This window comes from Hippoglossus hippoglossus, chromosome 22, assembly GCF_009819705.1.
Source record: "Hippoglossus hippoglossus isolate fHipHip1 chromosome 22, fHipHip1.pri, whole genome shotgun sequence".
NCBI lineage: Eukaryota > Metazoa > Chordata > Actinopteri > Pleuronectiformes > Pleuronectidae > Hippoglossus > Hippoglossus hippoglossus.
This window is the reverse complement of record NC_047172.1, coordinates 1,590,254-1,617,195: the sequence shown is the minus strand read 5'-3', so window position 1 is coordinate 1,617,195 and position 26,942 is coordinate 1,590,254. Positions and strand designations below refer to the sequence as shown.

Here is a 26,942-nt window from a genome sequence, read left to right as displayed (position 1 = left end):
AGGTACATTTCAAACATCACTACGTACATTTGTTATCATGACTAACGCTCTTTATCTGATTATCCTGATTATCAATGCTTTTTAAACAGTGAGGTTTCGTGCTCTATTTTCTTCATTTCTACGTTTGTGTGAAATCACCATAACAAAGTCAATCAACTTGTGGATTTAATGGATCAGATCTTGAATCTTGTTCTACACGTGTGGACAGACGACATCAGACTCAACCAAAGAATTAAACGTCGGCAGAAATATTGAAAAGTTTCTGAGAGAACAGACCCTCAGTCACTTTTCACTGTTTTCCGCCACTGCACATGTTATTGTTGTTATGTCATAAGGTCATTTCTGTTTGATTTATATCAGTTTAACCTTAATATCAATAAATATAGAGTTGTGTTGTCCGGCCGGCGGAGAAGCAGCAAAAAGCTTCTGTGATAAATATGCAAATTTTGACGACAAATAAAAACACAGGCAGTCGTGGGCTCTGCTGATATTTTACAGAATCTTATATTTGATTAATCTAGTAAACAAATGCAGGATTAATTTATAATAACAGTAATGATTAGCTGCAGCCGCAAACGACATCTACCACATCTGTGTCTGATAGTCGGTGATGGGTGTTTTGAAAGAATTACCAAAAGATAAAAGTTGTGTGTGGACAAACAGCTGAAAACAAAACGAGTCTGTGGCCGCGATTTCATCTCTTCAAAATAAGACAAATGTTTTGTTAAAGTTCCTTTAGACAAAGACGTTGAATCCATATCTCTAACCCACGAGACGTATTTCCCCACTCGCTGTTAACCATTAAAAACTCATCGCTCCCTCAACTTGCTCCGATGATTCCTCAGATTAACCGTGGGGGGTGCCGTTTGCCATTAATCATGTGTGTCACATGCTGCTTTCTATTATCCTGTTCACTTATCTGCTGCTTTCATCATCAGCACGGGGTTTCCTGCTGAGTGCACACACGGAACTGTAAACGTTCCTCAGGACTTTAACTCCACTGTTCTATTAATAGAGTTCAGTCAGGACGCAGACGCAAAGTTTACTGTAACCGCTGGAGATCAGGGAGAACTAATAGATTAACGAGTTGATGATGATGAGCAGGATCAGTCCTGATTAATGGCTCAGAGAAATAATTAGGAAAATAATAATGGCTTCACTAGATGCAACAAAAACATCCCACGTACAGTTTGTTCTACAGGCCCTGATGAAATGAGAGTGGCTCACCCACTAACCCCAGGGTTGGTGGTTCGATCCCAGTGTGCATGCTGAGCTGCAGTGGTCCTTTTAGAACCAGCGGAGCCGCCTGTGAAACCAGGTCTGGTTCTTCTGTACTGTGCTTTGTGGGCATGTGTGGAAATGTTCTACACGTTGTGATCATTTCAGCTTCAGAGTCGAACTTTCAGTGAGTCAGTTCATTCTGATCTCAACACCTGTAGATCACGAGTACAGCACAGATTAGAGCCTTAACCTGTGTGCACAGTTTTGTGGGAATCCATCATCTTGTTTAAAGACCAACCAACGGACGGGGGTCACAACATAACCTCACAGACTGAGGTAATGACTCTCAGCACAAATTCAGCCGTTTCACCCAGTAAACAATGTAAAGTCTGACAGAATCATGCAAAATGATATTTCAACATCAATGAAAATGTCTGACTCTACATCCCACATCCTCAGGCCTAAAAACACAAAAGCTCCAGGAGGCCCCAGGCAGAAGGAACCTGGGGGCCCATGAGAAACGTGTGTCGTGAACGAGGCTTTAGTGCTGACACTCCCACACAACAACACACTTTGCTTCAGTCGTCAATGTACAAAACAAAAATCAACATTGGTTCCTCAGAGCAGCTGCCTCAGTAGATCTTCAAAAAAAACAGTGGAGTGATACCTCCTGATTGGAAGAGATCCATTTCACACCAAAACAACATAAACAAAGTGTTTTCCAGTAAAACCAGCAGGAATCTGTCACACAGCGAAACCAGCGGCTGCACGTTTATCTCGTACTTACATCCCACCATCATCATGGCCACCGAGAAGATCTTCTCTCCGTCCGACGTGGGCGCGATGTTCCCGAAGCCGATGGTGGTCAGGCTGGTCATGGTGAAGTACAGGGAGGTGATGTACAGCGAGTCCTTCCCGGGGCCGCCCTCCCACTGGCCCGAACCACTGGCGTTGTAGCGGTAGGGCGATCCGAGGCTGATGGCGAGCTGGTAGAGCCAGCTGTCCGTCTTGATGGTGTTGGTGGCTTCGTCGATGACCTCGTAGTCGCCGATGCTGTACCTGAGGAGAACCGGACCAGAGCGTGTTGAGAGAGAAGCTTCAGTGGTGCATCCCCCTGAGACCTGGACAAAAGGTGCAACAGACACCGACCTGTAGAAGCTCAGATCCGCTGGAGCTGTTTCTCTTTCCCTTGCATTATTAAATCGTCCCTTTATTTAATCTCATGCATCTATCACTTCCTGGAATCTGTCTGTTTGCATGAGGCTCACAGATCTGGAGACACGTTCATCTGCTTCACACTTGAAATGCATTAATCCTTCGATAATCTCCCGGAGGTGTAAAGAGAGACGGAGCTTTAAAGGAGAATGTATGAGGAGAATATTTCTGTGGTGTTTAATGGCGACGAGTATTTGTAACTAAGGAACGAATGAAGGGATTTGTGAACAGAAAGTGTAGAAGAACTATTTCTCTTCTTTTCTACAGGGTATAGACACATTTGCATATCACTGGATGTTGTTTGACTTGGAGGAAACTAAACAAAGCTTCTACTTTGCCGAGGAGCAGCAGATGCTTTGTGACGTACAGGCGGTGGGAGGGGGGGGGGGGTTGCAGGAGCAGTGTTTAGCATACGTAACCAATTAGGAACAGTTAGGAGAGCGTGTAAACTCCCAGCAGTCAGCAGGAGCCCCTGGATGGCACTGAGCTGTGAGGAAATGAGAAAACGTTCTCTAAATACCATTAAAACAAAGTGTTTACCAGATGCAGGCGAGCCAGTGGGCCACCAGTCCAAACACGCAGACCAGCAGCACCAGGACGGCAGCACCGTACTCCAGGTAGTGGTCCAGCTTCCTGGCCACTCGGCCCAGGCGCAGCAGGCGGACCACCTTCAGAGAGCTGAACAGACTGCTGATGCCCTGAGGGACGGCAGGGGGGGGGGGTGAGGAGAGATGAACGGAGGGAGACGTTCAGAGGGAGGGAGGAAGAGAGGGAGCAGAAGGGAGACAGGGAGGAGGGAGGATGGAGAGAAGAGGAAGAGAAGACAAGAAAGAGGAGAGAAAGACTGGTGAGCAAAAACATTCATGATCTTTATGGATCTGCTGAAGAACCTTTCAAGAATAAACCCGTTTAAATTCATAATATAACCAGAATAGTCATAATATTACAAGAATAAAGTTGTAACGTTACGAGAATAAAGTTGTAATATAATGATAATAAAGTATTACATTATTTATTCTGAACTATAACTTAACAAGATGCTCCACATTCCTCATTTTAATGCAGGCGACAGGCTCTGATATTCTTCTTCTGTGCTTGTCCACCTGTAAAATGACACGTCGCCTAAAATCACGACTTTTATCTTTTCATATGATGACTTTATTCTCTTGATTACAAAAAAAACACAACATCCAACAAATGGACAGGAAGAAGTAAGGACACATAACTTTATTGGTGGAGAAACAAACTAAAGGAACCAGGTGTTAATACACATCCTCAAAAACCAAATAGATTTTTTAGATCCCGTCACCACAGAACCTCTTCAACCTGTCGCCCATCGTCCCTGAGTCCTCTGTCACTGCCTCATTAACCATGTCCTCCGAAGGGCCGGCTGTTTACAGCCTGTCCTCCATCACCTGCTTCCCACACACAGGCAGCTGAGAGAGAGGCTCAACATAAATACTGGTGATGTCTTTATTTTATTTATTATGAACTAATATTTAACAGCAGAGGCAGCGGAGGCAGCGGAGGCAGCAGAAGCAGCGGAGACCCCACGGCGTCGGCACGCTCTGCACAATCCGCTTTAACACAGTTAACAAAGCCGAGCGTTGTGCCGCAGCAGGGGACAACACTGTGCAACCTGGAAGTAAATATCACAGAATAGCAACATTACAAAGAATAATAGGATAATTGTCTTATTTTGGAGCGTAGAGAGATCAGAGGAGATGAAAGTCAGCAGGGGATCGAATGATATTATGTAATGAAGCGGGAGACCGCTGAGGAAGAGGAGGAAGAGGAGGAAGAGGAGGAGGAAGAGGAGCCACGACTTAACTTCAACCTTCTTCTGCTGCATTCATTCAACCTCAGTTCCTCTTTTGAGCTTTTTCTTTGAAGCTTTTCTCTGAACATTTAAAAACTGCAGCTCTTACAGCAACATTGTGCATTTTTCACCTGAAAGCAGCAGCTGGATTAAACTGACTGTGAACGTGGAGAATGTTTCCTCACCCTGAACAACAGTTAATCTGTAATAACTGTTTATAAACCAGACTTTTATATTAATTTACAAGTTACAGGTCAGTTTTGGCAGATTAAAAACAAACCAGAACAAAGTGAAGTCGCCTGTTTAGATTGAATCGAGGAAGATTTACTGACTGAGTCTCTGCTGTGAGATTATTGGGTCAAATGCTTTAAATGTGTCTGATTGGAGGTAATTGAACAGTTAATCACTGAGGCAAACTAATCAAGACCAATTCTGTCGGGAGCTGAATTAGTGAGAAGCTGCCTGAACATCGAGCTGCATTTTATAAAAGCTTTTTATTGGATGAAATTAACTTTAATCATTCACCTCTGGCATCAACAGGATCACAACAAAACTACTGAGCAGGTTTCTATGAAACTCGGTGGAACATTGGGACCCGGAACCAAGAAGGAACCCATTAAAGTTTGGTCCCGGACATCAGGGGGGTCGATTCTCTGTTTATGCCACCGTTTGTTTTATAATGAAACTGTTTCCCTCGCTGTTTTCGTCTCGGTGCTGAATTATAATTGGTACTTTCTGCACCGAGAACAACTGAGGAGATTTCCATGAAACTTGATGGAAGGATGTCGTTAGCGTCAAAGAGGAACTCGTTAGATTTTGGTGCAGATTCCGAACAGGGGGACGGATCCGAGAAGTTCTTAAACAACATCTATGAGATTAGATTTGGTGCCGATTGATTGAATTCAAAGAGACTGTTTCTCCTGTTTTTTAATAAATATAAGGAAACAGTTTCTCTCTGTATTGATGAATACGAATATTGAGTTTTGTCTTGTTCCGTCTCTTGAGACAGACTCACTTGGTTTTGACCTGAACTGGACGAAGGTCTCGACTGAACCTTCGCCCCCGCTGCAGCTTCTGATACTTCCCCCCCCCTCTCTCTCTGATGCAGGTCTCCCTCCTGCAGCTTCAAAGGCCTCCCCCGAGACTCGGACGCTGCCCAGCTCATATGTAAATGGCTCCAAATTAAGAAGCAACAGAACCGCACAGCAGATGAAAAGAGCCCGAGTCAAGAGCATCACGCACGTAAGACCAGGACTCACAAGCACCTGAGAGTCAGAGCAGAGCTTGAAGCAGGGAGGCGGCGCGGGGACGGAAATCACGCGTCCACCGGGAAGCTCGTCTCCCGGCGTCGGCTCCGTCTCTCATTATTTTCAAAGCAGAGGACGCAGCATCGCGTGTTCCCTGACAGCATCGGGGAGCTTAACGCGTTTCCCGCGCTCGATCCGTCGAGCATTAAACATTTAAAACGTGTCAGCTTTTAGCAGAAGTGCAGCACGCTTCGATTGAGTTTTCAATTGTCACCGTGCAGGAGCCAAAGGCAAAAGCTTCCCTGAGCAGCAACAACTCAGGAGATGCTTTTATTACAGTTTGTAATCCTGCAGCGTTTGAGGATGAACAAAGTGAATCATGTGCATTTTAGATATTTAAGTAGCACAAACTGGTTTTAATAATCTCCCTGATTTCTTTTTGTCTGTTTGATTCATGAAAGATATAAAATATAAACTCTTGGTGGAGATGTCACGATATCAACTGTTAGAAATGTTAAAAAATCAAATGAGCAGCATCTTTCATCTCCTGCACGAGTTTCGGTTTTCGCTGGTTTCTCTCCTTCCCGAGGAAAGAGGGGCGGGCGAAGGAAGCGAAGAAGAAGAGGAAGAGAGGAAGTGACCAAGTAAGAAAGTGAGTCATGGGTCCCACCTGTAGGGGGAGACGTGAGCACAACTGAGAGCGCTTTAAGAAGTGCGTTAATATTTGTTTATGGTTCTTATCTCTTCATCTTCCTCCTGTTTATTCCTCCGTCACTTCTTTACAGTTTCTCTGACACTGCGACGCCTCCATCCCTCCCTCTCCCAGTGTGAATCCCACCCCTGACTGCACGCCCCCCACAGACTCCTCCCGGCTCTGTCAGCTTGGCGGTGGCGACATGCACGCCACACAGAAAGGTCATCCCGGATTAGACCTTTTTGAGCTGCTGCGGCGCCTGCAGACGCCCGCTGTGAACTCCCATCGGCCCGCGGGGCTCCTCCGTGACAGCAGGGGGGGGCTTCAGGATCCACAGGAGGTTCCTCGCTGCCTGAGTGCCAACACACACCTCCTCCACCCACACACACACACACACACACACACACACACCCTGACTCCTAACACCACCTCTGCCGCAGCCCGAGGGAGCATCAGCACGACTCCTCATGAGAGCGTTACATCACTGCTGAGTTTGCTGCTGACCTGTGTCTTCGAGTAGGTGTTGCTCTCCTTGAAATATGAGAAAAATCTCCAAAATGTCACCAGGAACAGAAACAGAGAACGATCCATAAGCTTTGAGGGAAAATAAAAACGGTTCTTATATGACTTGTTGTTCTCTTGGACACAATTTACTGAACCAACGAAGCTGCTGAACATCATCAGGATGAAGAATAATAACAGAGAATATTGAAATAATGTGCAGCCACGTCTTTAAAGAAGAGAATTCAAGGCTCTGCTCTTTTCTTGTATTTTTGTGAAAATGTTTGGATTCATTAACGATTGTTAAGTTGTTGTGTTGTGGCTTTAATTTCAGGATGGGACACATTTAATTCCTCTAATGAACAAAATGTGACTGGTTGGCTCTGCGGCTCCTCTGCCCACACCGGAGGCCCGTTTCCTTACTGCGGCTTTAATTAGAGCTCGTTTGCTGGAAAGTGTCAGAATGAGAAAAACTAATGAGCAGAGTATTTTATCACCGACTCTGACGAGACTGATATTGTCTCAGCGTGAACACATTTTCAATCTGTCTGGAAGTAAACTGGAAAATAAAAACACAATAACGTCAATGACAATGTAGAAAACGGGGAAAGCAGCTTCGCGGGATTCAACAGATATTTAATCCAGAAGAAGAAACAATCGGAATATGTTGAATCAATTAGTGGATTCAATTAATGATATTTAATGTGTAGTTTAAAAGTTTATGATGTATGTTGTGTGTCTGCTCATTTGTCCTGGAGCAATAAACTCCAAAGATAAAAACTAAATGTAGATCTATGAATTATTCCCAAAGGAAACAGGGAAGATGTTGTGTCACAGTGACCTTTGACCTCCAACATCCAACCAGTTCGTCCTCAAGAGCCCAATTAGAAGAAAATCCCATATTCCCATATTCCCAAGACACCACGTTCACAGGTTATTTATCAGGGGAACATGTCAAACATTTGAAACACTGTTTTCTGACACCATCAGTTCATTGAAGAAAAGACTTCGTGGTTGTATGGTCCTCACCAGTCATGAAGACTACACGGCTCGCGACGGTTTTCAAACCTGCATTAAAACCACAACTAAAAATACCTCCTGCCTACTTCAACCATCAGGCACAGCACCAGGGGAATCCAGTCTGTAAACAGCCCATAATAACCTCTGCTATCTTCTCTCACCCTCTGTCCTCAGCCAGCATCCATCCTCTCCTCCAACCTGCTAATTCTGGGGAAGCGGCGACAAAAAAAAACGTCAATTTAGCAAAGAGGCGAAGAGAGACTCCACTTCAGTGGCTGGAAATGTACGTGCCATTGATTTCCTCTCAGCCTGTCACCCCCCCCCCCGTCCCCGTCCCCCCCCGCTCGCTGCCGATCTCATCCAATCCATCGCTGAGCGGCGGCGAGAGGCCGGAGGACGAGAGGCACCTGAACTGAGACGCTGTGTTAAACACGATGCAGCTCTCAGCCTGATGGAGAACAGGGTCGAGAACCCACCAAGACAAACAGCGCTGCAGGTTCAACGCTGAATGTTTAACTGAGACATGTGAGGATGTCGATATAATCAAAATGATTCCAGAGAAAAATCTGAATTCCCCATCTCACTTAGCCAGCGTGTCGTCCCCAATAGGATCAACTTCATGAATCCACTGGAGACATATACACAACAATAAAAGACACCAGGCAGAGTCGTCGTAGGGAAGAAACAAATCATCAAATACTTAAAGTTATACCAGAAGAGCAAATAGCTTCAACGCACAATCTTAAAGAAAGTGGAAAGACGATTCCTGGATCTGCCTCCGAACCATTACCACACCCTTTCAGGAAAATAGGTACAATAGTTTTTGTGTAATCCTGTTGAACAACAAACAACAACTTGGCCTCTGTGGCAGAGGGAATAAAACACAAAGTATGAAGACCAAGAATCAAATGTGGGAAAGAAGTGACTTCATGATGTTACAGGAGATTTATAAACTGACTTTTCATTGGTCGTTTTCATTTAAATCTGCTTGTTACAAGCTCCTTGATCAAACCTCCCCAGTTGGTGTCTCTTTTTGTGTTGGTGGTGATGTTGTTCCAGACAAGAATAAACTGAGGGAGGTGTGGGATCAGCTTCTGGCATGAAACGGGACAAGATGTTGAAAACTCAGCTGCTGGCACTTTAAATACTGGTTTCACTATTAATACAACTCAAAGACACACACACACACACACACCCCCACAATGTGAAGTGTGTGTTCACGTGCATGTGAAGTGTGATTTCCACAAACAGAGAAAAACACGCCCACTCAGATTAAACACTCGAACGTGAACAAACGGAGAAACGTTGGAGTCCAGCATTAGCAGATATCACTTGTTGCCCCCCCCCCCCACACACACACACACACACACACACACAGTGGATGGCTCCTTCCACTCAGACTCAGGTCTAATTAATTCAGCAGGAAACCAAGTGGAAAATCCCCTCTAATGGACCCGAGGCCTTATTGATATAACTCCTGGATATCTGACGGGTGTAAACAGGCGTGAAGATGATTCCGAACCGGCCTCGTCTCATTACAGAGAACCCCCCCGAAATCTGAAAGGGCAGAATTATCCAAAGCAGTATTTTCTCAGAGTAATTAGACACCAGAGTTACTTAGGATTCACACAAAAAACCACCTAGTTACTCTGTTAGTGTCAAAGTCAAACAGCTGACGGAGCATTATTCCATCTGCCACATCAGAGAGCATCAATATCGGCTTCCGCTCTTTGTCCTGAAGAACCAGCATCAGGCTCGTTATCCTCCAGATATTTAAACATGCACACGACCTCAGAGACATCGGGGGGGGGTGACTGTTAGAGGATTTCAATAATGAATTTCAAGCTATTGCAGCAGGAGCCAACTGGGAATGAACCGTTTTCTCTCCACGTTCAGAAACTAGGATCCATCGTCTCACCCAGAATAAGTAAAAACTGTGGCCTATCACTTATCAATCTATGAGCTTAATGACTATTAGCTACAAAAAGCCCCTGGATCAAATAACCCCCGTTGGTCCAGAGCGGTTTGGTTTAGAGTTTAAGCTGCTGCTGCTGTTTCTACTCGTGAGCGGCATCAATGCAGTTCTCTCAGATGTGAAAACTTCTCTTTCACTCCCTCATCTGTATTTTTTTTTATAGTAATTTGTGTAAAACAGCTAATATTTAATAATAAAATGACGATGCAGGATTTTGTGATAATACAGGAAATATATTAACACAAAATATGGGCAACACAATGTCTGTTAATCTAGTTTAGGCGCCGACACTTCACAGGCTGTGTAAACGTTTTATCCTTGAGACACAAGACACAGGAGAGTTTCCTCCGAATGTGTTAAAATCCTCGTCACTTCCCCTTTTGAGCATTTTCACCTTCGTGCGACACTTCGTCTCACAACCGAGAAAAACGTCCAAAACGCAAACATACCTCATCCACGTTCTCGAAGGCGTTGATGATGTCGTAGGGCAGGCACGACAGCAGGTCGATGACGAACCACGTCTTCAGGTAGTTCATGCGGATGAGCTTGGGATCGGAGATGACTTCTCCACCGGGCCCCACGAAGGTGGTGTGGAAGTTGAGGACGATGTCCACCAAGAAGATGACGTCCACCACGCTGTCCAGCACCAGCCACACGATGTTGTTCTGCTTGGTCTTGAAGGAGACGTTGTAGGGCACCATGATGGCCGTGTAGAAGGTGAGGATGAGGATGACCCAGTCCCAGGTGGTCTTGAAGGTGCAGTAGTGGAGGATTATGTGCGGCGGCGTCTTCGGGGCCTCCTGCTTGTACTGAGGGAGGATGTCGGAGTTGAGCTGCAAAACCTGGAGACGGGACACAGCGGTAACATTACTCACTTTGTTTTCTTTTACCAAGAGTTAAATGAAGGTTCATTACATTTCACTTTTTATGTTCGTGTATATTAAGACAAGCAGAAATATGATGCACTTACATTTTTGCACAATAAACCCAGAAAAGTTGTTGCACTTATTGTTAAAAAACATACGAGATCTCTCACTTGGTGTTTTGGCCCCTTGCTGCATTGTGTAACTGTGTGCGACACTCTTTGCCGCATGCTTGTGTATCGTCCATAAAGTTGTTACCGTCCACGCAGACAGTCAGAGCTCATTCAGCTGCAAGTGGCATCAATGAAATTCTCTCTCTCACACAAGAACTATATGAACTGTTGCGCCTGAGAGCAAAGTTTGTAGGCGTGCACGTGCCCCCCCCGCTACCTAAATCAAAAGGGTTCTTCCCTCACTCATAACCTCATAACTCATAACCTTCCACCAAGTTTCATGCTAATCTGTCCAGCAGCTTTTGCATAATTGCATAAAGACGTCAGAAGCAGCTGTTCCAGACTGTTACATGAAGCGGATGTGAAAGTATTAAACACAGATTTCCTCCACATGAACGTCAACAAGCTTCCATTTTAAAGTTTGCGTATCATAACAGGTTCCTCACCTTTCGTTTGGGCTGAATTCAGCCTGTCTCCTTCTCTCCTCTCCTTCCTTTCTTCCTTACATTAACCCTTCTTTCCTCCTGCTTCCTTACTCAATCCATTACTTTCTCGTTCCGCTCTTCTTCACCCTCTCTCTCTCTCTCTTTGCTTGTTCCTGCTCCCTCTCTCTTTTCACTACCACTCATTCCTCCCTTCAAACCTCCCTGTTACACTTTGGCTAATACGCAGACTCCTCCCTCGATTCCTGCGACCAAACTAATTCTGATTCGAGATGACACACGGCACTTAAACCTTCATGAATAAAACAGGTGTGAGGCGGAGGCTCCTGCAGGACAACACACGAGTCTACGTCTCCCGCACCCAGAAATCCATTTTCTAAATTCCGAGCAGCAGTCACAATCATTCAGAGTGTCCACGGTTCCCTGTCTCTCTACCCAGCATGCAATTTTAATGGCCACCTGCAGTCCACGGAGCGGAGAGAGGATCGCTGGCTGTGTCAACCTGCTGCAGATCCTGGGGAGCGAGTGTGTGGAGGATGGACGTATTGAGGACGAGAGAGAAACTACAGCGTTGTTGCCTCCACATATTCATCCATGAGTCTGTGCTGCTGCTTTAACGTTGATGAATGTGGCTCATGTTTTATATGATGCTCCATTTGTGCAGAAATAATCAAAGAGCAGAGAGTTGCTGTATTTTTCATTCTGTGAGCGTGGAGGAGTCTGAAGTGTCTGTTAACTACAAACAAAATCAATTTAAGGCCTTTTCAAACAGAACTTCAACAGCAAGACCGAGTCTGATGACGTTGTGAAGCAGTGAGGGATCATGGGAGTTGTTCTTTTGTGTGTGTGTGTGTGTGTGTGTGTGCCTGTGTGTGTGTGTGTGTGCGTGTGCGTGTGCTTCTGCTCACCTCTGCCAGTCTGGACTGCTTGTGGCTGACCTCGTGTTTGCTGATGGGCGCCAGCTGCTGCAGCGTGTTGCGGTTGTTGGTGAGCGCCCGTGTCAGCCGCGCGAACTTGGTCCATCCTGCAGAGATCAGACATCAATCAGGGATCAGGGCACAGTCATGGAAACTGAAACGGCTCATTGCAGAGCTGGTAGCTCGTATATTAACAGTGACGTGAATGCAGCAGCAGCCCTGAGACACGAAGCTCCAAGCGTCCTCCAAACACGAGTGAAAATCCAGCGGCTGCAGGGTTTGAGCCCCGCGGACGTCCAGCGAGCTGCGACCTCTACGAGGAAGCTGAAGGACAGACTCTCCTCCTGGGGATCAACGGCAGTGAAATCCCTGAAAACTCAGCATATGTGTTTTTAATAAATGTGATGAAAACCACAGTCTGAGCAGGAGTTGTGTTTTTTCTAACCGTGTCTCAGTTTGTGTTTACGGCCTTCACCAGTTGCATACTAATGTCATAGTGAGTCAGCTGGGCTCACTGGTAGTTTTCTGTTTGGTCCCGCTTCACACGAGGAAGAGAAAAGAGGGAAACGATTCTGAAACAACCATAAAACGATCAAGGTGTTTTCGCTTCACGCGGCTCTGGCTTATAAAATCAACTCTAAATGACCGAGGAGCATTAAATCCAAGAAATAGGAAACTCGCCAACAGCTTGATTGAGCCTTAATTGGGGCCATTTGGTTTTAAGGGCGTCTCGGCTGCGACAAGAATCAAATCACTTTATACAACAATTATCCTTTTAATTATTTCTGCATCTGATTTTTAATCACGTTGTTAAATCCTGTTATTTGTAGGATGTATTTCATATTGTCAGCATTTCAGTATCTGACGTTTTCACACGTACTATAAGTGAAATTTTCCTTCTCATTGCTATTGATGAATATACAATATTATATATAAAACTATTAAATATTTGTTTTAAAAGACATATAAATGTATTGTTCATTAAAGACATACTTTCTTCAGAAGGCAAGTTCCTGAATTCACTTGAGCTGCCTTGTTCTTTATCTCCATTATTATTGTTACCATTATTATTGATGTACTTTCTTATTTAAACCTATTTTACCTCGCTTCCTTTTTGTGCAGCACTTTTCAACATAAAGTATAAATAGTTATTCTTATTGTTATTATTATGCAGAAGGAAGGTGGAACGACCTTAATGAGAAGAGACGGTGTTCTGTTCTTCTTCCCTGTTTTTGGTTCCATATCCTCATCAGATTAAAACCTGAAATGCAGAGGATGAAGCTTCACTGTTCCTGTGTTTCAGCTGGAAGATGGTAAATCAAAGTAAATCCAAACCCTCCTGTCCCGCGTCATATTGTCGTTTCCTGACCACGCTGCCGCTGAATGGGACCGGGTGTGATTCCCTGGGCCGGGCGCTCTGACTGCTCTGCTCTAAAAATAAAATCAAATGTTGTAAAGGGCAGAGAGCAGCTCAACAGAGGCACACGGGCGTCGCACATCGTGATCGACCCCTTTGAAGGGACCATTACGAATAGAACGTGGACTTTGAAATAGCTTTTAACCCTCGGGCCGCCTGGAACCCCCCCCCCACCCCCCACCCCCCCGCCCAGGGCCCTTTTCATTCCCTGTTCAAATGGAGGCAAATTCAACTCTTGACTCTGCAACACGGCACCGACGACCCACGTTGGATGAATATCACCACATCGTGTGTTCAGGGTTTCCTCCGAGCGCTCGACTCCCCTCGAGTTGTGTAACTTATTGTGCGTCTTGATCTTCAGAGTCCTTTTATGTGATGTCCTATACGATAACACTGACAGTGTGCAGCCACAGATAATAAGCCTCGGTGCTCTGAGCCAAACTGGAGGGTTTTTTTTCCTCCCCCTTCCCGGAGGAAAAGTGCTGCGCTCGTGCTTCTGCAACTCGCAGTGGACTCTGTATCGCAAACAGCCGAGAGTCACGAGCGCCCCAGAGATCCACTGTCAGTTAACTCGCTTCCTCTCAAATACTGACAAGCTTTGAAAGATAAACAAGAGCGATTCCTCAATTACATTTTCTTACACCGCTGATTTTATTGAACAGCTGTAGTTACTGTGGTCCCCTTATGTCATGGGCTGCGGGTAGTTACAGCATAATTAGCAGTTTTTTTAAAAACACGAGTAAAGGAGACGAGGAGTTAACCATCACGTTCGACGCCACCAAAACTCAGGCGCTCGCTCATCTCGCCAAATGACACATTTCCATCGCAGCCAATCAGAGCCCGGAGCTGATAAAAACTCATTAAGTCATTTGACCCTGGAGGGAATGAAGATTTCATCCATTCTCCAGCCGAGGGTTCATGATTTCTGATAAGTTTGGTTCATAATTAGTTATTTGATGATGTGAAAACAGTGTGAAACTGAGACCGACTCATCAACGGACATCGAAGACTACAAATGACGTCAAAAATACAAATCTGGAGCCTGTTGTTTGTGCAGCAGGGGAAGTGGAGACGTGTCGTCCATCTTTGTTTACAGTCTTCGAGGAGCAGTGGGGTCGTGGCTGGACGACCAGTGTGAGCACATTCTCCTCCAGGGCTTTTCCTTGTTATGTGGTATTATTCCTTTTACCTAAGCAAAGGTTTCGAGTGCTATTTCTATACTGGCCGTACACTGGTTGCATAATTCACTCTACAGCATGCATGCATTATACAGGAGTACAATGCCACAGTGTGTTCAGGAATAATAAAACCCAGGACCGCTTTCATCACGAGGTTAAAATGGAGGAATGTTGACAGAGCGGCGCCGCGCACCCCGACACACGAGGACCGAACGCAGCTCGCGTACAAACTGCAGGACGAGTAAACACGGGGCCTTTTCCCCACAGTTAATAACAATGCTCCTGCTGCCGCTCCCCCGAAGAACGCATCGCTGCGTGTTCATCAGACTGGAGCACAAAGGAACTGGAAGTTTAAAAAAAAAAAAAAGAGCAAAAGGGCTGAGCTAAAAATAGCAGCAGGAGAAGAAGTGGTACCAGCACGGAGGATTCTGGACGGGGATTTTCATCTGCAGCTCGACTCCGAGGACGAACTGTAGAAGACGGAGGTTTGTCCTTTGGTCAGCAGACGGACAAACATCGGACTCCTCTGGTCTTTAGTTGGGGGCATTTGGTTTTAAGGGCGTCTCTGCTGCGATGGAGAGAATCAAACTATTTAATATCACAATGATCCTGTGACTTATTGATCCTTAGTTATCACTGCATCGGGGTTTTAATCGCATTGTTTAAACCTGTAAAAATGTATTTGATACTGATAAACTCACAATCCAGAGTGTGTGTGTGTGTGTGTGTGTGTGTGTGTGTGTGTGTGTGTGTGTGTGTGTGTGTGTGTGTGTGTGTGTGTGTGTGTGGTTGTTATCACATGGACACAGATGAATTAACTCCAGAGGTTCATTAACATGTCACACAAAAGGCTGATTTACTGTCTGCGTTAAACAGCTGCAGTTCACACCTCACACGTTTTATTATTTATGATCATCCGCTTTATTTCTGTGGAAGCTGTTTGTGTCCGGCTCACGTTGATTATATGTGATGTAATATTCTTAGTGTTCCACCCGATACATCTGGATATTTATTAAATAATAATAATAATAAATAATTGTATTTGAGCCTCTCGTCCACAAACAGCTTCAGTAAAGTCACTAAAACAAAGATGGCGCAGGTTTTCAAAGGAAACGATGACGTCACAGTTTATTTGTTGCTTTGTGCAATGAGCAGAAACAACAACTACAAACTGTTTTCTCTACGTTTGGTTTGCACCGATGTTCCTTCGTGCTTCTTTCAGGGTTCGTAGTCGTATTCTCATCTTGTCCTTTAATGCTTATTATCAACCCACTGTTTATTGACAAAGGCAAACTACAACTGTACGGAGCAAACGTGGTGGAGAGAAGGTGTGAGAGGTGCCTGAGGCCCCGTGTTCCTGCCTCACTCGTCCTGATCGGACGTCCACCTGGACCGATGTGCTGCCTGAGGCTGAGGTCACCACATCTGTGAAGCGTTTACAGATGCTGACGAAGCAAACGCTGAAGAAAACCACCACACAGCTTTCACTTCTCTGCCCACGACTCCTGTTCAGCTTTTACAACCGCTGGTGACAGACGCAGCAAATGATTCGCTGCGAGTGCACGTGGTGTCGGATCGTCTGAAAGATTTAATCCAGACAAATAATTTACAGGAACGTCGCCTCAAGTCGGAAAGATGGGGACATTTAACAACCGGCTCTAATAGAAGCTTTTAATGTGAACTTGTCACATGTTACCTTTGCACATTTCTCTCTCGCACGTTGTCATGATTAACGTTTTAAATTATTTATACGTCTGTCACACCTCATCCCACCTTTTTCTTTGCTCTTTATTATCACGCAGATATTGTAAAGTCGTGTCAGAGCCGTGTTTAAATGCTCTGAAACATTTAATACAACACATGTTGTTTACAGCTTCCGTGTTATTTTCAGAGCACATGAACACGTCGAAGATGGAACGACGACTTCACACCTCGGGAACTGGGACGTGAACAAAGAGTCGACTTCAAATACTGAAAAACATCAGTGAAAAGAAACATGTTGAATCCACACAAGTGTAAATCGTGTCCTGTGCTCGCCTGGTGACACATGTCACTATCACAGGAAGAGGAGGAGGAGGAGGATTTGGTGAAAATAAGAAAAACAAGGCAGGATTATGATTTTAGAATTTGAGGATCTTCAGCAGACGAGCATCTCTCCTCTCACGGGGCTGATGCTGACGTGCCGTGGCGTGCTGAGCCGCCGGAGCAGCAGCCAGGGATGGAGCCCAGAGCGAGTGCTGGTCCGGGGTGCGAGCGAACTCAGCTGCCATGCAGGGCCTGCAGCGATGAATCCCCCCCCCACCCCCCCCCCCCCCCCCCACAAACGGCCTCTCGGAGCCGTCTAATCAGCGGGCGGGTGGCAGAGCAGCTCACAGTGCGCTGCTCTGTGACACTGTACTGAAACACACTGTAGTGACGGGGCCAGTCAAACCCCCCCCCCCCCCCCCAACCCAAACAAAGTGCAGCCTTGTTGCCAAGGAGATTCTGTTTTAACGAAGTCTGGCCGATCCAGATTATGTGAATATCTACAGTACAAAGCCGACTGTTTAACAGTGCAGTTAACTTTTGGTTTTCCAAGCACAGCGAATGCCTCAGCAGTCACACGGGGGGGGGGGGGGGGGGGGGGGGGGGGGGGGGGGGGGGGGGGGGGGGGGGGGGGGGGGGGGGGGGGGGGGGGGGGGGGGGGGGGGGGGGGGGCTCCTGAATCTGTGGGGGGGGTTTGTGAATCTGTCACAAACATCCCGACTCTCTGTGTTTTCAGCAGAGGAGGAACTGTGTCACCGTCAAACTCAAAGAAGCTGAGCCGAGGAGGAGAATCTTCATTATCAGCTCCTCACAGGAGTTTGTGAGTTCGGAGGTTCGACTGGATGATGTAATATTAGACCCACTTACATCTTCAGATACTGACGGGAAATATCTGTCTGTAGTTTTCCTTGCTGCTCATTTTCCTTAATTTTCTTTATTCTCGTAATATTATGACTTTTATTTTATTACATAACAAGATTTTCTGTGATTGGATGAGATTTTCACAACAGACTCAAGTTAAAATGATGGCAAAGCATGAAAAAGATGCATTAAAAAGGAAATCTTGTTGTTTTACAGATTATTTGAACACCTTTCAAAATGAGGAATCATTTTTTTTGGAAAGGTTCGACTGCAGCTTCAGACGTCGACTCGCTGATGAGACAGTATCAGCTCCGCTCAAGCACTGATTGCATGTTCAACCTTTGTAATTCATGTGTCGCTGATGAATGAATAAACACCACATGACAACTCTGGGCAGGTCTGTGGGGGGTGGGGGGGGGCATCCATCATGGCATGTGTGCACGTGTTTACATCTGTGTGTGTGTGTGTGTGTGTGTGTGTGTGTGTGGTGTGTGTGTGTGGCAGTAGGGTGGGGGTTCCTTGTCAAAGGGCAAACACGCCCACTCAGCGACGCCCAGAGCGACTCTGAGGGCAGGAAGCTGACACTGTGCATCAGTCAGGGAGCGGAGGACGCCGCCGCCGCCCACATCTCCCATGATCCCCGGCAACCTCCTCAAACTCAACCCGACAGCTCGACACGTTCCCACAGAACCTGCCTCGTTCTCATCCGTCCGCTAAAAGAGGTTTGTAGGAAGCAAAGGTGTCGAGAGACTGGGACGGACAGGACATGGGAGAAAGTAAAGGAAACAAAAAAGGAGATGGACGGGAGAATCAATGAGGAGGAAATAAAGGAGAGGACGAGAAGGAGAAGAAGGTGGAAGAAGTGAGAGTGAGAGAAAGAGAGGAGTACGGGACAGAAGATAAACAACAAGTACGAATCTGTGAAAACATGAAACATGAAACGAAGGATGAAAAGGTGAACGAGGGGATGAAGGAGGAAGAAAAAGACAAACGCACAACAAAACAGCACGAGGACAAGAAGAGAAGAGGAGAAAGACAAGTGGAGGAAGAAAACAACAGGGAGAAGATGAAGAAGGTGAAGAGGAAGGTGAGGGAGGAACTCAAACCAAAGGAAATAAAGGGAGGAGAGGAAGAGAAAGATGCTGCAGGAGGATGAAGAAACATTCCACACTGAGGCATCACCTCTTCTGCTCTTTACCGTCCAACAACAAACCACGAAAATAATCATCACAACGGTGACGATCTGAGGCCGAGGACAACAACACACAACTCAGAGAATCAGCTTCTCAAACCCAGCAGGTGCTTCACGTCCACACGTCTCCTCACTTCCACTGACAATCATCCCACAGCAGCAGCCGTCCTCCTGAGAGACACTCACCTTTAGTGGCCTCGTCTTCGATGGGCTGCTTGAAGAGGGTGATGTCCTTGAAGGTGCAGAGGAACAGAACCACCTTGTCGTTCTCGTTCCTGATGGGAGCCACTTGCATGTAGAACCACACTGGACTTCCTGCAAAGACGTCAGGAAAGAAGTCTTTATATTAGGGTCAATTATGGCAGAATCGAAAGTCTTATTTTAAAGTTCAATTCCTTTTTCCTAACTTTATAAGCACACAGCGAACTCAAACCATGCAGAGTTTCATACAACAATTCTGCTCAATTAATTCTTCGACCACATTTTGAGATGAAATATTGAAACGTGGAAATGATCTGTTCTGAACACACAGTTTTATTCAGCCTCGCGATGATCCTGGTAAAGAACAGTTTGATCCTGCAGCTCTCGGTGTTTAAACTCCCCGTGTTCAAACTGAAGCAAGTGGATGTTGGAGTCATCACAGGGAACTCACTGTTCCTCCCCCGACCGACTTCCCGACTTTATTACCTCGACGCACTTTCTCGAGTCATCATCCGTCTCGTTTATACCCGGCCCTCCGCACGAGCCCCGCTCTCCTGATTTGTCAGTAAATTTGTGCCATTTTAAAATTGATCTTTTGGGTTCTCGCTGTTTTTCTGGCTCGTGCTCGTCCCTCTTGCGTTTAGCTCTGCTGGCAGATCACTCGTCAGAGACTGGGACATTTAATTGGGACTTTTTCTGTCTGCACCCTTCGTCCGTTCTGCCCCGACACGGTGGACAGAAGCATCCGTACTCTTCTACCCACTTCCACCTGTCGATTTCCACCTGTATTTCTCTATATTTCCGTTTATATTAGGTCGTTATACATTTTACAACTTATTTTACAAAGTTAACTGTGGATTAAATTGTTCGTCTTTACACGTGACGTCATTCTGCCACACGATGGCTGATGATTGGTCGATGTAATAAGCTGCAGATCATGTCTCTAATGGTATTGGTTGCAAAAAGTTGATGCATTACTTCACTGTATTTCTAACATATGAGATTGTGTCCATAGTCCAATTAAAGGCTGAGATTTATTAAATATGCATGACATCATATGATGGGGAATCAGTTTTCTGATCAATACAAGCTTAATTATTAATAATAATTATTATAAAAATAACCCAAGGCTGCTTTACAGAGTAAGACAAATATATTGATTGATTAAATTGTTTCTTATTGTGAAGATATCTTGGAAAACGTGTTTATGACAATATCTTTCTTTGCCTCTGACCTCATCATGAAGTTTGGTGAAAACTGATCCATGTGTTGTTAAAGTATTTTGTACACAATCACACACACACACACACTTCCAGGGTAACGATGTGTTATCCTGTCTCTCAACACTGAGATTCTCTGTTTCTGTCTCAGCGCTGAAGACACCTGCTCCTTCTCAGATCTGATCCAACATCTCACAAATACATAAATCCACTCATTAATCAGTGTATTTGTCCTGGATTAGAACCAGTGAGACCACGGGGGATGTGTTTTTAATCGTTTCCCGAAAACTGTGCAGCTCGAAAGGCTCCGAGGGACAAAACAATAAAAGATCCTGTCGACCAATCACAAGCGTTCGGCTCAGTTCACACCAAACACATCGATGTGTCTCCACACGATCAGATCGCACGTCCTCGCCCCCGGTGCAAATTAACATGTCGCCACATCGTCTGTTCACAAAGACAAATGTGAGGCTGCCAGTCGGACTGTGACAGACTGTGTGTGTGTGTGTGTGTTGTGGTGTGTGTGTGTGTCTGTGTGTGTGTGTGAGAGAATGGGGCTGAGCCAATCAATGCTAAATCAGAGAATGTGAAAGTGAGTAGAAATACTGTCGTTATGAAACTGGAGCAGGTCAGAGGACAAGTTCCCTCTGATCAGAAAGTGGACACGTGTCTCAGATCATCTCTGAATGTCAACATCCAACATGTCATCACTTATTTTAGAGACGTTAGACTTTTATAGACAAATGCTGAATCCACTAATCCAACATGAGCAGCATGACGTCCTTCTGTGTGCTGTCCTAAGACAGACAGAAGACAGACGACGGGTCGGCACTCACTGTTCTTCCTGTAGAGCAGGACTTCGAAGCAGTCGGACTCGTAGTTGTCGAACGTCTGCCGGACTTTGTCGATGCTCTTCTTGTCCGTCAGCTCTCCGTACATAAAACTGGAAGAGGAAACGAGGCGGCGTGAGACACAGACGCCATCGATCCTGACCCGACCATTTGACCTCTGACCCCCACCCCCCCGCTCTAGTACATCACATACGTTTCAATCTACACCGTAAAGTGGCCGTTAAGTTTCACGTTTGCTTCTCGCAGAGTGAATCGATGCGGCTGCAGCACAGACTGAGGTCCACACGTCTGCTGCATGACACGAGAGCGGCTCTCGAACAGCAGACGAGGTGAGGAATCACGTGAACAACTCGCGGCGTGGTTTGAAACGATCACTTTCGCCCGGCGAGAGAAGCAGAGAGCCACGAAAAAAAGTCACTTTTTAAATCTTTCTCTCTGGCGCGTTTCACGTTTTAATAATGGAATGAAAGTGAATAAAAGGGCGAACGCAGTGATTTTTGCAGGATAAATGGGGAACATGGTTTTAGTTTTGAAAACAGTGACTCATGGTTGCTCTTGTGTAAAAATATATTGTTTTTTATAAGTTCCACTTTGACTGGAACATTTAAACCATTAAAACACACGAAGGAGCTAAATAAGAAATATGCAATCAGCAGGAGAGTGTGTGCAAAGGATACAAAGAGGAAATATTCAGCCACAAGATGAGAGCTGTTACATTATCGCTCCATTACCAAACTGTATGTAACAGAGAAAACAACGATAACTGCACATCCACGTACCTGCATGTGCTGCTCTTCTCGCATGACCTCAGCCCTGTGGAAGCCAGACAGCTTGCAGAATCCGTCATTTGCTGTAAACTACGGGCCACTCCACGATCTGGGCGTTGTCCCAGAGGAAGCTGGTCTCTGGTGGACGCAGAGGACAGAGGGAACATCAGCACCAAATAAGAAGAGACAGATAAAAGGCCGCGGAGCTTCTCGGTTTCAGGGAACAAAGCGAGGCCTGGTTTCCACTCGGGTACAGTCAGGACTCGGTAGTGATGCAATACAGAGAGCAAGAAGAGGAAATACTGGGAACGTGGCCGAATGAAACTTAAACAATAAACCGCCAGAAAGAGGAGGATGGATTACAGCGAGAAACTAGAGTGACACTCGAGCTCGAACCTCCACCAAGACCCAACAGTAAATTCAATCACGCTGCAAGAACCCTGAATTGTTCTGGGAGTAGTTTCTCATCCTTCCTCCAAGTGTCATGGTTTCTGCGTAGTCTCATTATCTTATCACACCAGTGCCGTGTCCATTCTAGGGCCGGGTTGCTCGTCTGCTTCAGGTGTTTGTCGGAGGGAATGGGACCAGTGGGCACCAGGTGGGCCCCCACAGAGGACCTGCTCCGTGGTCACTTTAGTAAGTTGTCCACGGTTTTGTCTACCAGTCCTTTCAGCTGAGGGTCGTTCCACTGGGTAGAGATTGAGTTCTGCTGCTGGGAAACTAACCAACCAACCATCAAACAAACCAAACCATCAGGATGGTGATGGAAACACAACCTCCTTGGTAATAACCAGTAGACTCCTAATGGAACCACATTTAAATTCACTAGATTCTGATCTGCACCAAATATCACACACTCAAGCTCTTAAATATGCCGGATTTATTTCACCAAGATCCATGAATTGTTGAAAAACATTTTATCTCACAATGTTAAAGAAAGTGGAAAAGAAATCTGGATCTGCCCCCCGATCCAGAACCACACCAGAATTTAATGGAAGTGAGAGAGAAATTGTTCTAATATCATTTATAAAGCTCTTTTCCAGCTTCATATTTTAGCAGCATATCCCAAATATAAAAGATTACAGCATTATGAAGTTAATTAGCATCTGAGACACAAGAACTTTCGGTTTCCATGGTTTCCTCATACGACCAAATCAGGATGAATAATGGAATTAAGATCTGTGAGGATCCAAAGATGATGATTTGACACTGTACATTTCATAATAAAGACCAAAAAAGAAAGAAAGAAGAATTGTGATATGATTTTCAACAAGACAAAACACAAACATGGACATGAAGACAGCATTATATGGATTTAAAAATCCTTTTCCCACAAACACAAAACACAGGAAGTCGCCCAAGCGGCTGCAGCTACAGCTGACGGGTCGAAGTCCCTCCTGCTGCCGATGACGATCAGCACAATGCAAAGTTACGCAGTTTGTAATTAATGAGCTACAACATTGGCTAAACTGTCGTTAATGTCCTTCAGCAGCTGCCAAGCCTGCTCGTAACTCTGGTGAATCATTCATCACTCAGAGAACCTCCTGTTTGCCAGAGAAACCGTTGGCAGGTAAATCTGGAAACAGACAGATACAGTAAGAGCCCGTGCACAGTTTCCCACAGTGCACTCTGTTCACAGGAGGGAGGAGGAAACACGTGCAACAGCTTTTAGAGGTTCACGTTCCTGTGATGAAGCACAGAGGAACAGATGAAGGTGTGTCAGCAGCTCTTTCTGGTGATGAGTGAAATCGTCCAGCTGCAGCTGCATCGATTTCACTGCTCTGAGATCTGACATAAAAAATAGTAGCTATAATAAAACGTTCTCGCTGGAGTCAGGAAAAAAATCCTCTGTTGTATCAGCAGCGTCGCTGGAAGATTAATTCAAAGTCCGTCCAACAATCACGTCCAACCATAACACTTACCCTAACACTAACCATAACCCTGACCTTAACCATAACCCTGACCTTAACCATAACCCCAACCCTTTCACAGTTTTACTATATTTAACCAAAACAACACAACCAAGCACCAGAGGCTCGAGTGTGTTTGCTCATCTGCCCCGTCACCGTTTCACAATGATCCAAAACAAATTGCACTTCTTTTAATAACATTGAATATCTCTGGCAGAGCGATTTGCCTCCATCTCGCTCGCTTGTGTTTTCAGTCCACGCAGAACTCACAGTTTCATATTACCTTTCACTCTTTCCTCTGTGTCACTCACATTTTACAGCAATAACACACATTTAAATGATCAACCTGAATATGAGCAGCATAAGTTTCCTTTCACTGATTTAAATCCCTGGAACAAATATTCTGTTTTACTTTGAAAAGACACTTTCAACTGAATTCTCCTTTGACGTCAATCTTCTCTTCCAGTGAAACTCTAAGTGTTTTGGAGCTGGCCGAGTTCCCCTCTTCTTCACTGGTTAACACAAATCCCAGGAGACTGCAGAGCACTGGGGGGGTGGGGGGGGGGGGGTGTTGAGGTGTGTGAGGGCCACACCGTTAACGAACAACAACAACAACAACAACAACCACAGTATCAACCTCATCTTTCTCTGCCTCTCGCTCCAACACTTCGGCACAGAAAGGAACTTTAGCTCCTTAAAGTGACCTCCTCCATGTTTCCAGCCCAAAGCCGGATGCTAACTGTGTAACCTTTAAAGTAAAGAGCTGACTAAGAGTGAACACAACACTCTCACACTCGCACAACAAGAAACAGAAGCATCTTGACCTTTTCCACTTCTCCTCGTAATCAATTACCTAGAAAAAGCAAAGTTCGACCGGCGGGGCCGGAGAAGCCCCTGATGCAGGAGTGCAGGGCATCATGGGAGTTCAGGTCTCGATCCAAAACCCACAGATGAAACTGTTTCAGCTTCTGATTTAATCAACATGAGACGTTTTCTTTAACAAACTGGTGAGTTCAGATCAAAACCCACGTTCCACGGCTGCATCCGGAGAAACAAACACATTCCAGCCATATTCTGAAAATATTGATCTCATCTGGAGCCACAGAAAAACCAAATACATAACTCAGACTATGTGCAAGGAACCGTACGCTGATTATTGCAGATCAAGCATTTTGTGCAAAACAGCAATTGTTACGGAGTTATAAAAAAAAAACGATTTGTCAGCGAATCAACGGAAAAATTATCTGCAACGTTTATAATAATTCAATAATCATTTCAGTTACTTTTCAAGTAAACGTCCAAAACTAATTTTCTGTTTTGAATCTTTTGCAAACTGAGAAAAATGTTGGTGTCGAACTCCGAGAAACTGAGATGAGGTTTTGTGTCTGATTAGTTTTTCACTTTTGTATTTTAATTCTCATGCATTCATTCATTTGTTCATATAGTTTCTACATATGTTGTTGTTGTTGTTGTTTGTTTGTTTGGTTTTTTTTGGAATATCAGACTCTAGTTACTTTTCAAATTGATTTTAATATGTTATTGTTGATTTACATTTCAGCTCTTTTCTCTCTTAAAGACACATTTCTATAGATGTTCTCTCTCCTTGTTCTGACCTTATTATTATATTACCGTCTATTTTAATCATTTTAAAATGTTTTATTGTATCTTGCTGTCTCTCTTTGCTCATATTTCACATGTTTTATTTCTGTATTTTGTGCTCTGTTGCTTTCCAACTGATTGTTTGCCTTAAACTGTCTTGGGAGGTGCTATACAAATAAAGCTTATTATTATTATTATTATCACTGTATCTGATGTATTGATTTCTGGCAGCACCGTAACGTGTAAATAAACACGTAGGAAGAAGAAGACAGCTGAATACAAACGTCCTGATCCGAGTCTCACAACAACCACTGCACCAAAGCCTCCTCAGTCCGAGCTGAGGGCCCCGGAGCCCGTTCCTGGACCAGGACCTTATCTCCACCCATCACCCTGACTTCCACTCCGACCAGCTCCTCCACTGGCTTCTCTCCCCGGGAGGTGAAGGGAGAGGAATCGGTCACATCGGAGGAGGAGGCGCGCGTTTCTCAGGCCGGTGCCAAGTCCAGGCGCAGTTTATGGCGCATATGGAGAAAGAAGAGGAAACACAACCCAACTGCAGCTGTGGCCACATTCAGAAGATGAAGAGCTGCGACCACGACCTGTCTCCTTCCTCCCAACAACACGCAGCTCCTGTTACATAATGAAACATCACGACTCGCTCCTCGTGAAGTCAGGTCCCTAAAAACACCGACAACCACCGGAGGATCCCCGCCCAGCTCCCGGTTTACCGGCCGAGCGGCGGTCCGGGTTCGATCCTCACAAACAGGCGAGTTAAAGACCAAGATCAACTTTTAATATTCAGCCAGTGACGCTGCGTAAAAGCCCGAGTCCCCAGTGACGCGGGCTCAGAAGCACCGAGACAGGATTTCAGCTCGAGAAGTCAAACCCAGGACGATGCAGTGGGAATCAAACGGTGCGTGAGCAGAGTCCCAGGGGAAAAGATCAATTCTCTTTAAATGTAAAACAGAAATGTGCGTGTGTCCCCGTGGAATCGGTCCCTTTAACGTTACTTATTACGATGGATCACATCACGGAGACTTGGGCAGCGGGTCAACTCCGCCACTGCCAATAACTGCGGGAATAAAAGTGAATTCATGCGGGTTCGTCCTCCGTGGTTAACGCACAGAATAATCCCAGCGGAGTGCGGGTCCGAGCCGTGAAACCGAACCCGAGCCCCGCTCCGACGCGCCGGACTCACCGCTCGAACGCCGGACAATGTTCTCCAGGAAAGTGTTCTGCGGTGCCACCAGCCCTCTCTTTCCCCCGGGCATCCTGCTCCGGGCGGGCGTAGCTGGTGTCGGTGAGGGTCGGTGTGCGCGCGGCTCGGGGGTCGGTACTGACTCTCAGTCGGACCGGTGGAGCAGCTCATTGTAACCGTGCGCTCTGGCGGCTCCGGGCGCACTGAGCCACTGAGGCGGCTGCGTCCCGCTGCCCGCCCGCCTCTCCAGGACGCATGCGTGTGTGCAGCTGAGGGCTCGGTCCTCAACACAGGGAAGAGCCGCGTGTTACCGGAACTGTTCTGTAGACACGAGAGGATCCGCGTCTCCAAACACAACTAGACAACATGTTGTGTAGCCTGACAAAAACATTCTGATCGTTTCCTCGAGCGAATTCTAATCGATTCTCTTTCTGC

General features: G+C 45.7%; 1 protein-coding gene across 1 annotated transcript in view; it reads right to left on the bottom strand.

The window, feature by feature from the left end:
* The window catches only part of kcnh5b (potassium voltage-gated channel, subfamily H (eag-related), member 5b), a 77,293-nt gene extending 50,568 nt beyond the window's left edge, over positions 1 to 26,725 (bottom strand). The window contains 10 exon segments of the mRNA XM_034577415.1: positions 2,009 to 2,280; positions 2,977 to 3,134; positions 10,142 to 10,534; positions 12,080 to 12,195; positions 18,948 to 19,076; positions 21,019 to 21,125; positions 21,813 to 21,832; positions 21,834 to 21,881; positions 21,883 to 21,938; positions 26,508 to 26,725. Of these exon segments, the coding sequence (XP_034433306.1) occupies positions 2,009 to 2,280; positions 2,977 to 3,134; positions 10,142 to 10,534; positions 12,080 to 12,195; positions 18,948 to 19,076; positions 21,019 to 21,125; positions 21,813 to 21,832; positions 21,834 to 21,881; positions 21,883 to 21,938; positions 26,508 to 26,580 (1,372 nt within the window). The 5' untranslated portion in view covers positions 26,581 to 26,725.
* Between the last annotated feature and the right edge of the window lie 217 nt (positions 26,726 to 26,942).